Raw genomic sequence first — 13203 nt, 5'->3', positions numbered from 1 at the left:
ACTCCATGTGTGGATTTTTCCTATAGTACTGCGTTGCCTTTTTCTACGGGTTTTGAAGGGTCGTGGCCTGTAATAAAAATACTTGTGCCGTCTGCGTAAATGATAAATTTAGTGTTAGCACAAATATTTACGATGTCATTTACGTACAAGTTGAAGAGTAAAGGGCCCAAGATACTGCCTTGAGGCGCACCAGCAGTAACTGGCTTGAATTCGGATACAAAGCCGTTAACAGTGACTTGCTGCCGACGGTGATGAAAGTAAGAAGTGATAAGTTTTAGGAAAGTACCCCTAAAGCCATAATGATTGCAATTTATCAAACAAGGAATGGTGATTAATTGAGTCAAATGCTTTTGAGTAGTCAATGAAAATGCCTAGTGTGCGTAGATGATCTTCAAGTGACTGCAAGATAAATTCCTTTTGCCTCAGAAGAGCCGTTTCAGTTGAATAATCTTTCCGAAAGCCATACTGGCAAGGCGTAATAATGTTATGCTTCGTCGAAAAACTGGACATGCGTTTATATATAAATTTTTCAATGCATTTCGAAAACACGGGAATTATTGAAATAGGCCTATAGTTAGAGAAATTATTGATACCACCACCCTTGTATATCACGGTTACTTTTGACATCTGAAGTTGTTTAGGGAAAATACCAACAGAAAACATTAGGTTAATTACGTGCTCTAGAATTGGAGCGATAGTATCGATAACATATTTTACAGGTTGTATCTGTAAGTCATCAACGTCGGTACACATACTGTTTCTCAGTGACATGACAGAACTTACAATTTCATGCACGGTTGTGGCAAACAAGAATGCACTTCCCTGTATTGGTGTTCTTAAGTACTGAATGCATTTGGGATCGTGCTTACTTTTTACTAATGATGTGAAATAGTCGTTGAAAGAGTTTGCTAATCGTGCATCTGTTAATGTGTCGCCTTTAATGTTAATTGATAAAGTGGATTTTTCTTGGGGGTCACCGTGGAGCGTGTTGTTCAATCGCTTCCCCACAAGGTGTGGCCTTTTAAGTACCTCGGGAGAAAAAATATTACTGAGGTAGGTCTGTGTTGCTCCACGGAGCTGTTTGTTGAGTTTATTCCGGAAACGCTTAAAAGCAAGCAGGTCTGTTAGAGCTCTTGTTTTCATAAAAATTTGGTACAGTTTGTCTTTTTCTTTCACACTCTTTAGGTGTTCCCACGTGACCCATGGTTTACGGGCTTTCCGAGCTCGCTTTCGTAATTTACGTGGAAAACATTGGTCGTACACCACCTTAAAACTTTTATGAACTCAATATAGGCTTTCTCTGGTTCAACAGTTTCTAATACTTTGCTCCAGTCAGTGAGACGCAAATGAGAGCGAAAACGTTCCAGAGTAAGAGTTTATCTGCCTGTACGTTTTGGTAGACGGGTGCTGTAACGTGTTGGAGGGCTTCATATATTCCGATAGAACATAAATGGGTAAATGATCGCTCACGTGAGAACTGATAACACCGGCACTGAGATGCTCAGAGGGAATATTGGTAATCAAGATGTCTAGTAGTGTCGAAGAAGTTGGTTGTGCTCGTGTCGGTAGATTTATTGCGTTAATATAATTGTCCGCATCCAAGATTCTACAAGATTCTTTATTATTTGATGATTGTTGCAAGCAGTCAATGATTATATCACCTCCCAGAATGACAGTGATACCACCATCATTGAAATAGCTAAGGTACCTCTCAAAAAATGTAAAGAAATTCGAAACACTCGCGTGGGGCGGACGATACACTTTAGCGTCATTTCTGACGGTGAGCGCACTTCAAAATCTGAAGTGATTTTCGAAAATTCTTCCACAATAACACAACTCGAACTATTTTTTACTAACAGCATGACACCGCCTCCTTTTCTTAAGGTATGGTTTAGAAAGAAGTATATCCTGGAATTTTCAGCACTTCTGCAGCATCACGGTACCATGTCTCGGTAAACATCATAATATCAAATTGAAGATTCATGCGCAATAATAAGCATTGTATTTCTTCCTCCTTATTTTTAGCAGACTGGGTGTTAATATTCAGTACGGAGATGAATATTTGTTACGTGATAACCTGCGAATTTCTGAAACTGACAAAAGGCGGTTTTCCATGTTCACTTAATTGTTGAAATGGTTTGCACGTGCTTGCTTACTCTGCCTTATCTAAGTCATTGAGCTTCGTGACGCGAAGCACACGTGACCGACTCATTTTTCCTTGCAAATATTTTGCCCTCTTTCGTCCAGCAGAAACGCCAGTTCTCATTTTTCTTGGCTACTGTTTTTCCAAGTAGCACTTTCAATGTGGGGCAAAGATGCTCATTTATGTAGATAGGCTGGCGATCCCCATGGTGTCCGATGTCGGCAGTGGTTATGCGTTTTTTTTTTTTTTTTCGTGTATTTTCAAGCAGGGCATTTCGTTTTGAGCGGCTATTGGAACTGGACAACAATGTTATGTCTTGAGGCGTTCCATGTTGGTACACGGTGGCAAACTTCAATGTCGCTTTCTGATACCGGTTCGTTCACTGCATTGCCAATAGCTGCAAGCACCCTCTCGAGTTTTACGTTCGCTGTCGTAGGAACACCCTTAATCTCGATGTTCTTATTTCTAGAGTATTGTTCTAGTTGGGTGATTCTAAGTTCATTCTCAGTCACTTTGTCTCTCAGCAGCGCGCATTCACTCGTGAAGGAGCTGTTGGCATGCCTTCAGTTCGGCGTTTACAGTTTCAACTTTTTTTAGTTGGTTTGTCATGTCTTCAAAAGCTTTATTCGTGAAATCAAGAGATACCTGGATCTCGCGATACTCTTTCCGCAGTTCTTTCTCGAGCGACTGGCGCATTTCAGTCAAGTCACGTCTTAGCTCCTTCACAAGTTTGCCCACTTCAGTGCGGGACAAGCTCATGGCACAGGACAGCACAGTACACTTTTGATGGCAGCAGCAGCAACGGTAAAAAATTAATGCACTAATAAATCCCGGCTACAAGAGAATTTCAGACCTGCGATCAGTAGAAGGGTGATTGTGAGCGACGTTGCAAGCATGCCGCCGCTGCTGCCAAGTGGACGGTGCCAGACGATGGTCCTGTAGAAATACTGATGGTCCCTGGCGGCACAGTCGCTTCCCGGAGTGACGTCACAGACTATTAAGACCGTCGCCGTCTCCCAGGAAAAAACGAGTGATGTTGCCACCAACTTCTTCACGCACGTATCGGCACTGGAGGTATCTGCGATCAGTAGAAGGATTATTGTGAGCGACGTTGCAAGCATGCCGCCGCTGCTGCCAAGTCCTTACTTCGTAAGCTTTACTTCGTATAGCTAGCTGTCTACTAATTTGCTATAGCAATCGATGCTTCGCCTTTCGGGCGAAACTGCAACTTTTTCTAACTGAGGAGAATCGTCGGCACGCAAGGAGAAAGTGATAAATTGTTTCTGCCTCTCCAGACTGTATACACGAAGGAGATGCCGCCAAACCAGCCCTGTGTGTATAGAAATTTAGCGTCGGGATGCGGCAGCGTAGCCTTGTGAATGTAATCCCTAATTTGCGTGTTAGGCAGAATTTGCGGCTCCAAGGGAATAGTAGGTGGTGGTAGACAGAATGCGAAGTCACACTAGATTTCTATATCTCATTCATCATTGTTAATCTCCTAAACCTAGCAACAGTTATAGGCTGTTGGGGGAACGGCCGGTACTAATGGGCCACGCAGAGAAGCCTTTGCTAATGAATCTGCACACTAATTCAAAGGCAAATTTTCATGCTCAGCCACCCAAATTAGACGAAGCAAGCGCAAATGAGACGGAGCCAGAGATATAATGCTTGCAATTTTTTTTTTAGTCATTACACGTTGCAAGCGATGAACATATTGTTGATGAACATGCAAGCGATGAACAAATATGTTGGTCCTAATCGATTAGGACCAATCTAGCGAATGAGAAAAATATTCCTGCACCTGCCTTTTCATTGCTCTGTGAGGCATCCGTAGCTATTATAGCGTTGGTCTGAAAATGACTCAAGTGATAAACCAGCAAGTCACTGAGAATTCCTCAAGATAAAAAAAAATGCATTATTTCGGTAGATGTTATCAAAAATAATTTCTAGAGAGACGATAGTAGACTTTGCTGGAGTTTACGTGTAGAGTTTAAAATTCAATGGCTCGAGTATAGTGCCTGCGCAAAAACAACCTCTGGCATTTGAAAACGGGGCCAATGGACAAAAAATAAAATGGGCTGACTAACAAACACTGTCTGGTGCCTTCTAAAAGGTTATTCATGCACTCGCCGAAAGGTTTGGACTGTTAGTAGTCGAAGCCTAGCCATTAAAGAAGGCACTCGCGATTCCGGGTACAGTATACAGCGTTCGATACGAATTAGGGGAGGCCAACGCAGAGGCGGAGCGCATCCCGTTCTATTAAAACAAGGGGACAAGTTTTTTTTTTCTTTTTTTTCTTTTTTTTTTTAAATCGCTACCACCACAGACCAGGGCGGTATTCTGTAAGAGTCTACCTAGTGGACTGTCCATTTCGCCATTTCGGCGACCGTTGATTCGCTGCTGCTTGACGTGCAGGAAGGTGCCAGCCAGTCTCCTTCCTGCACGTCAAGCAGCAGCGAATCAACTGTCGCCGAAATGGACAGTCCACTAGGTAGACTCTTACAGAATACCGCCGCAGAACACGCCCAAATTCTAATATTACCCTGACACACATGCTGTATATCATTAGTAATGTGTATCTTCGCATTCCTGACCGATTGTTGCTCAGCCATTGTAATATTCCGAGAGCACGGAATAGCAACATAATCAATATGCGGTAGCCAATTGAGTTTACTGTCATAAATCCCCCTAAGGCACTTGGTTTGTTCAACTTGAGGGATAAATTTGTTCTGATAAAAGATAAATAGATACACTGGACTCCTTAGCGGAAAGACCAGCACGGCACTCTTGTTAACGTTAACAGATAGGTGAATTAATTTCTTCCAGCCATTGTTCAATTGTGTTGACATAAGCTTGCAATGTTCTGTAAAGAGACTGAATGTCATCTGCTGAAGCAAAAAATGCAACATCATCTGCGTAAACGTATGTGTTTTAAGTAATACATTGAAAAACGGCCCGTTGAGGTACACCCCGGGTCTGTCTAAACCTTCTAGAGGCGATACCATTCCTAACACAGAATTCTCTCCCCTTCAAGAACTCGACTGTCCATCTTATAAAGTACTCGGGGATATCTCGTGCATTCATTCTATCTGACAATATTGAATGGTCCACACTGCCATAAGCTTTGGCGACATCTAGCGTGATGTGCAGCACATTGCCCGTGGTGCCGTGCTAGACGAATTAGATTCTGCGTGCGCACACCAGATGGTCAAGCCTGATCTAAAACTACATTTGTAAAGGGCTCAGCAGTTCTCTGGTGTTCACGAACTTCATGATTCAGACATGTAATATTCTTCCGATTAGCTTAACAATGTTTGACGTTAAGGAAATAGGCCGAATGTTCTCAAGTGTTCTAATGGTGGCAAGAAGGCAAACCTCCCTGACCGGCTGCTTTCTACAGCTGCCGGCCGGCGGCGACACAAGTGACACAAGTTTATGCTAAAGCCGTCGCTGCAGCAGCTCGATCCCACCCCCATAAGTGAGGGCAAATGTGCCCTTTTTTTCTTAAAAAACAGGCAAGTAACTGTGGTAAGCGTTATACTAAACGAAGTAGACTCCAAAATGTGATCGTTCTGCAAAATTTCAGCAAGAACAATGCAGCGGTGAGCGCAAAATCTTTTTTTCGAACAGGCGCAGCGAAATATTCAACACCTCCAGTTACTGTTGCTTTAATCCGTCCTTTGACGAAGTTTTTTTTTTTTTTCTTTTTTTCCAAACTCTGTGACTTGTTTCCCTTCCTATCGTGGAAGGAAAACCTGCTTTAATTATAGTACCTAGAATATTCTACTTTAATCAGTGGGGCTAGGGTTCCTTTGTCCCTTGTTGGGAAGCGTTGATCATGCTAGGTTAGAAAGAGACAGCACCTTGGACAACACGCCAAGCCAAGCCAAGCTGCACCAATCCGGCGGAGCGCTAGGCGGGCACGCGTGTTTTGAACTTTGCGGCATTTTTGTCAAATATGAAATGAAACTTCTGAGCTGGAATATAAATGGGCTTCGGTCCTTCAAGACAAGCATGAAAGATGTGCTGCGTGATCTGGATGCTGACATCATTTGCTTTCAAGAAACGAAGGCAACCCGTAAGAAGCGGTTTGTTCAACCTACGCTTTTGACACTACGTTGCTTTTCCAACACAACTTTTTAAAATGTAAACACGTCCGTTCTGCCAAGGCCAGTTGCTTGATCTTAATGTGTTGAGCACAATCCAGGTAAACGCTAAGCATCTTGTAGCGCCTACGCTTTCAGGAACGATGTGCGCGGTTCTAAACAGCTTCGTCCTAAATCAGTCTAAACATTTTTATATTATATTTTATTTCATCGCAGGCTCCGTTCTGGAAGAAAACTGGGCAATTGTCGATGGCTACAGCTCTTACTTTTCGTTCCCACGTCACCAGAGCGGTTACTCTGGCGTGGCAACGTACTGCAAGGACAGCTGTCGCCCGTTTGCGGCCGAGGAAGGATTGACCGATGTGTGGTCCAGTCCGCGGCGCAGTGACTCCGTGGGTTCATACGGCGACACTTTAGCTTTTGACAGCAAGTTTCTCAGCGCAGTCGACGGCGAGGGGCGTGCTGTCTTGACGTTGCACCATGCTGTGTGAGCCTTCGCGTCTTGATCCTTGAATAGCCTTTACATACAAAAACAACGTCCGAGGTCCGGACACTTTCGGGAAGTGTGACCGGAATCGATGGCCCAGTTTGGGCGTCTAGTGAGGACACAAAACGTGCCTTACATATATGCGATTTTGTGTGTGTGTGTGTGTGTGTGTGTGCTGCAGGAAAAAAAACGAGTTACCTATAATGCAATTCAAGAACGATATTTCGTTAATATGGAAACAAACAGACGACGAGCAACCGTGCAGCATGCATATTGCACTTGCAAAATCATTGAAGGACAGCAGTTCAAACAAGACCGAAGTACTCAGGAAGGTGGAGGCTTGAAGTAATCATTAGTAGTCAAATAAAAATTGTCACCAGAGCCAACGTTTCGACGACTTGTCTTCGTTGCTGCCCTGACGAAGACAAGTCCCCTTGTCGAAATGTTGGCTCCAGCAATATTTCTTGTTCGACCAATGCTAATCACTAGAAGGACCTACTAGCAGGTAACATTACTGCAAGCACATCTGTTGAGCCTCAGACATAGATTCATTCTTAGGGACACGTCGCCTGATGTTCTAATCAGTATTAATACTAAAGGCTTTTGTGGTGTGGATTATATTGTTTCCATATATTCACTTAGGTTTGGTGAAGATACGAAGAGAGTGGCAGTCATCAATGTATACTGCCCACGTGCTGATCCTGAAAGACCCGAGCGAGGTCAAATGAAGTTGGACTTCTACCATTTACTTGAACTACGAGCCAAGGCATTGTTGGAAAATGGAATGTAAGTTCTGGTTGAGTCTTGGGCATATCTGTCATGTTCAAAGTACGAAACATAACAGTGTTTGAAATGGAAATGCAGGGAGGTGGTCATAATGGGTGACCTCAACACCTCGCACTGTAAGATCGACCACTGTGACCCATCGGAGGATGAGGTAAATGTAAACCAACATAGTGAGAAAATCCAGCAGAACATGTACACATGAGGGACTTCTTCGTGCAGGATTTTTACTCAAACCCTGGACGCCAGTGGTTGAACAAGTTTCTGCTAAATCAGGAAGGTCCAGATGGCCCTGAAGCAACAAAAGGTATGAATGCATTGACATTTCCACTCGCCACACTGCCATGGAATGTAACTCATGTATGTTGAACAGAATTATGGTAGGACATTGATATCAATGACAGGTCTAGAATGCAACAGCAAGCACTCCTCAAAGGCTGTATGTATACAGTGAATTACCTCAGCTAATCATAATTGTCATTAAAGTCAGGGTACCTATTCTGGGGGATTGATTTGATTCTGCGTCGTCTTCCTTCTCTTTGCAATCTGGGTACATTCCTTTATCTTGCATAAACTAATTTGGTGTGAATCGCATCAACCTCAGGTGGAGGGGAATTGATTGTGAGGTATGTAAGTCCCACGAATCTCGTGCAGCAAAATTTTTCGAATCCTCGAACTGTAAGTGGAGTTATTGCACTGATCCCCGGCTTTATCTCTTTTCATCTCTGCTAGCACGCTGGAAGCTACACAGCGGAGAAGCCAAGAGGGCAAAACCCCGGCCAGAAGTTGAGTTTTGCGGCTGTGAAAGGGCTTGTTGCGTAGATTACACCACACAGCACACTGCTGCCATCTCGGAGGCCATGCGCTGCAAATAGAGCTGCGCGCATTGCAAAGATTAACATTTTTTACATTTTTTTTTCTTTCTGAGTGCAGACATATATATTTTCCATTTATTTAACTCAAAATTTGCAATTATGTATTACTGATAATGCTCTTGCAAACACGAAATCAGCCAGTAGCATTGGTCGGCCAACTGCTTTCAATGACGTCATTGTGGATTCGAGAGCAAGCTGATTTTGACACGATATTGTAAATTCCCTGCTGCATGCAGTGCAATGACGTTTCACTCATGTTCACAGGAGCCTCCGATAACAGATCGGCAATGTTTTTTTACTATGTTCAGGAAGTGTTTCAGGGCTCCGTTAACTCTCTGTCATGCATCGTCTTTGCTACAGTGTGTATTTTGCTGTTTGCACTCTCTAAATTTATAAATTTACTAATAACTGTAGCGCGCTGCTTATTTTTTGTGAATTATTTGTGAAGGTTAAGTGAACACTGCCATCTCCAAACTCTTGCTGCACTCTGTACTGTATATTACATGCACTGTGTGTGTTTGTGTGTGCGTGTGTGTGTTTGAGTGCACGCGCACGTAATTCTAGTTGCATTGCTCTCACCAATAAAATGTCCAAGTAATTAACCTGGATGCTTTGCCACGTGCTTTATTAACCCTTTGACTCTTTGGTGGCCTTTATGATCAAAATTGTTGCAATGCGTGCAGGTGAACCAGAGAAGCCCTGCTTCCATGACACATTCAGGGTGCTCCACCCAACTGCAGAAAAGGCATTTACATGCTGGAACACACGGCTCGGTGCACGCCAGACCAACTACGGGACACGCATTGACTACATACTTTGTAGCAGTGCACTGTTGCCCTTTGTAATCAGCAGTGAAATCTTGCCCGAAGTGTTGGGCTCAGATCATTGCCCAGTCAAGGCTAGCCTTGCCTGTACGCCGGTGTCCTCACCACAGTGCCCATCTTATTCAACAAGGCACTGGCCCGAGTTTTCAGGCCGGCAGCAAAGCATTGCAGGATTTCTGAGTAAAGGGCATTGTATGTCCAGTGAGAAGGCAACACAACCATCTGAAGCACCACTCAAAAAGTGCACTGAAACCAGAGGACAACCAGCAAAGAAGTTGAAGATTTGAAGAATGGACAATCTACATTGAAGGGGTTTTTTGTAGTTGAGAACAAGGAAAAGGCCAAATCACGACAACTAGATTCTGGTGCAGGAGGCACTAGTCTTACAAATGGTAGTGAAGCAGAGATTAGTAGCAAGAAATGTTCTGCTGTAGATGCAACCAGCTCTCAGTGGGAGACAACCAGCGACATGCTACAACCTGAACCCAGTGCGGTGCAGGAAACTGTGAAACAAACAACTCATTCTAAAGCTTGGAAAAGTCTCTTCAAAGGCCCTCCAGTTGCTCCCCTCTGTAAGGGCCACAGTGAGCGGTGTGTTCTTAGGACAGTGAAAAAGCCTGGGCCCAACCTTGGCCGTCAGTTTTTTGTTTGCCCACGGCCTGAGGGCCATTCATCAGACCCAAATGCTCGCTGCAACTTTTTCCAGTGGGTCAACCCTCCCAAAAGGACAAAGGCAGCAGCTGAAGTTGTGCTGTGATGTTGGTGCCAATTGGTTTATTTGTGGAAAGAGTAGAACGATGTTGTAGTTGTGAGCACATCTTGCATCTTTGAAGACTTTGATAGGCTGTGTACACTCGAATGCAGGTACAGTGCTCATTTCGCAGCAGCGTGCACTAAAGTAAACTTTTAACTGTGCCTTGTTTGATTGGTTTGCTTGTTTATTTTTACGTCTGTCTGTTCCCCAGTACTGCTGTGTCTGGGAAGTGTACAAGCTTGTTGAGCAGTTGTAGCATTTTAACGCTTCAACATTTATCAGAGCTAACTGAATTGTATGATTCCAGTTACTTTTTATCAAATCTGTGTGTTCAAATTAGTACTCTGTGCCAGCTGAGTGGAATGACTTCATGCAGTACAAGATATGAACAGTTTGCATTTGTGGTTTGTATCCCAAAATTTTATTTGAAGAGCAGTTTTTACACATGGAATCGTGCCCGAAGCTTAAACGTGCTTACAGTTGAATACTTTGTCTTCTTATTTTCATGGCAGGCATGTGCAGGGTTGTTCACTCTTGGGTAAAACATGTCATTAATATTCAAGCACTCATTGAAGGTTAAATTTGAGATAAAGGCCTACAGAATAATTGTTCAATAACAGACATGTAACGTCTCAAATTGGACCGTAAGGTAAAAGAAATGTTGAAGTGATATCGGAATGAATACTAACAGGCGCCTCAATGTCAGACATTCTACTCTATGCCAGGGCTGTCTGCAGGGACAGACAGTCGGAAGAAAATGTTTGTGGGTGCCGGGCAGTCGTGGATTGAATCATCTTTGCAAGGAGGAACAACACATCTATCCAAGGGAGGCAACCTCCCAGAATCTGGGGTGCCTGCTTCTGAAGGAAAGCTAACATGCACTGGTCGGGAATTGGTCATGGCCTGCCTGCTTCAAGTACATGACCCTCATTATTGCAAGCAAAGCATTAACACTTGCATTCACTTGATGCTACCGTTTTGTACCTTTTACATGTGTATCGCGCAAATTCCAAGTTCCGGAACAATAAATTTTTAGGGAATACCATTTCCAGTGCATGCTTTTGGCCAAAGGGAACAAAGGTAGTACACACGAAACGCTCTGACTTGCCACTTCTTCACTGCTGTCCGACCACTCGAACAATGGTCTTCACCTGTAAACATCTTAACTTTTTTCAGGGATATTAATTTTGTTTCTCAAGAAAACTTGTGCAGAGATTCTGTTGTAATTTAGGCTCTTTGACAGAGCTAAATCACAGGACCACAAAGGCAACACGTGTGTGCCCATGTGTTGCCATTCTTGTCCCATCATTTAGCACCGTTCAAGAAGTTTCGGTGTGCCAACAACCTCGATTTTCAACCCTTCTGCAACTTTTTTAAGAGTTAAGCTCACAAACTCTCAAGAAGTCTGGCCACATGTCGTCTACAGAGAAAGAGAAAGCGATGTCATTGCAAGTTTGTGAAGTCAAACTTTGAAGCCCACTACAGAGTTTCACCAGTACTCTATGTGGCAAATTATTTACTTCCTCTTGTCTGAAACCAATACCTTGTTAAGGTGTGACAGGATACCGTCTGGCCATGTGAAACCATTATTGCTGTCATAGTAATTGTTGCTTTTCGTAAAATTGACAAAATTGGACAAGGTGTCCAAACAACACATTGTTGAATTTTGCCCATTACATCACCTAGTGACGAGATTTATGATTGCTACTGTGGTGTCACCCGGCCAGGCAGTATTCTGTCAGACCCTTGACTAATTTGTAAACAAGGTTTCTGTAGGCACAACACAGCATCAGTTCCGTTTTCTTTGTGGTTATTACAAAATTTACTGATTGCTGCAAACCTTTCTAGTGCTGTCTTCTGATAGATATGCACCTCTTGCCAAAAGAAGTAGTTGGCCACTATGCACGTTGCAAGTACAGAGTGGTCCACTGCTAAAGGGAACACTTGAGTGCGTAGCATGTCTGAATTTTCTTCTCTTGCAAGAGTACAGTTGCCTGGATTTGCAGCAAATAACTTGTGGTTGGTAGCTATGACTTCTTTTCGACTTACCTGTGCAGTGCACTAACATTGGTTCCACAGCCGCTTGCAGCTGGTTTGTGCATGAAATGTTATGTGAAAGTTGCATGAACAGAGGAAAAAATGGTAGACCATGTATGCACATCTCTCATTGAGGGTGGCCACCTCTTTTTGCCTACACTGAAACTCTCAGCATTGCCACCGCATCTTTGAAAAGGCGTGCTCTGCAGGATGCGTCAAACCACTTACCAGTATTGTTAGTTTACTTCCCTCTACCTCCCTAATGATGCCTTCTTAGCCCTGGCTTCAGTAAGAACACACTGCTACCCACTGCAGTAGCACAGTGGCTATGGTGTTGCAATGCTGAGCTCAAAGATTCCAAATTTTACTATAGGTGGAATGCAGAAATGCCCATGTAGATTTAGGTGCATGTTAAAGAACTCCAAGTGGTCAAAATTAATCTGGAGTCCCCCTATATGGCGTGCCTCATAATCAGATTGTGGTTCTGGCATGTAAAACACCAGAATTAATTTTTTAGCACAGTGCTAGACACACAGTTCTCAAAGAAAATGTCCCTTGTTAATCTGTGCTCCTGTTGTCTGATCTTGTCCCATTCTTCACACAGCTCCCATGCAAGGATATTACGCATGCTTGGTCAACTGCAGGTCAACAAAGGAAGCCTCAGCCTGGAGCCGACGTTCTGACAACAGTACATGTCTTTGTCAGGGCAATGTACACCCTGGTGAAGACAAGTCCTTTCGTCGAAATGTCGACTCCAGCCTGGAATGGTGGTTCCAGAACAAGGCTTTGTTTGCCCGCTGTTAATCGCATCGTCTTCATCTCGCCTAGACATCCGTTTGGACGTTCTGGTTACAGTGCAAATTATATTACCCATTCACAGCAGATATTGGGGCTCACACCCAATTGTCTTTTGACGTAATGATGCAGCTGTGCCCGATTTAACCACTGACTGAGCTTGGAGAGCTCTCTTGTGCAGCGTAATGCTGGAGTCGCCTACAGTGGGCTTTACAGGCAAGTTGCATGTTTGGGACTCTGAACCCTATAGGCTGTATTGCAGTTCTTTTATCGGTTATTTGTGCATGTGTACCAACCTCGCAAAGTGCACAGTTTTCAGGATCAGCTTAGCGCCCTTCCTACAGAAGAGCACCAGTGGAAAAGATGCTAGCACTGATGCATGCTACCAGTGAAACACTT

General features: G+C 43.6%; 1 protein-coding gene across 1 annotated transcript; it reads left to right on the top strand.

Moving 5' to 3' along the window:
• The first annotated feature begins 6024 nt into the window (after nucleotides 1-6024).
• LOC119461351 (DNA-(apurinic or apyrimidinic site) endonuclease 2-like) lies at nucleotides 6025-10423 on the top strand. Its single transcript, XM_037722630.2, is given in 7 exon segments — nucleotides 6025-6221; nucleotides 6466-6736; nucleotides 7379-7522; nucleotides 7601-7673; nucleotides 7742-7826; nucleotides 9078-9503; nucleotides 9506-10423. Coding segments are annotated over 7 exon segments (1584 nt in total). The 5' UTR covers nucleotides 6025-6106; the 3' UTR covers nucleotides 9976-10423.
• Nucleotides 10424-13203: the final 2780 nt, after the last annotated feature.

This window comes from Dermacentor silvarum, chromosome 8 (assembly GCF_013339745.2).
Source record: "Dermacentor silvarum isolate Dsil-2018 chromosome 8, BIME_Dsil_1.4, whole genome shotgun sequence".
Lineage (NCBI taxonomy): Eukaryota > Metazoa > Arthropoda > Arachnida > Ixodida > Ixodidae > Dermacentor > Dermacentor silvarum.
Note: the sequence above shows the minus strand (reverse complement) of the source record. Positions and strands in the feature narration are given on the sequence as shown.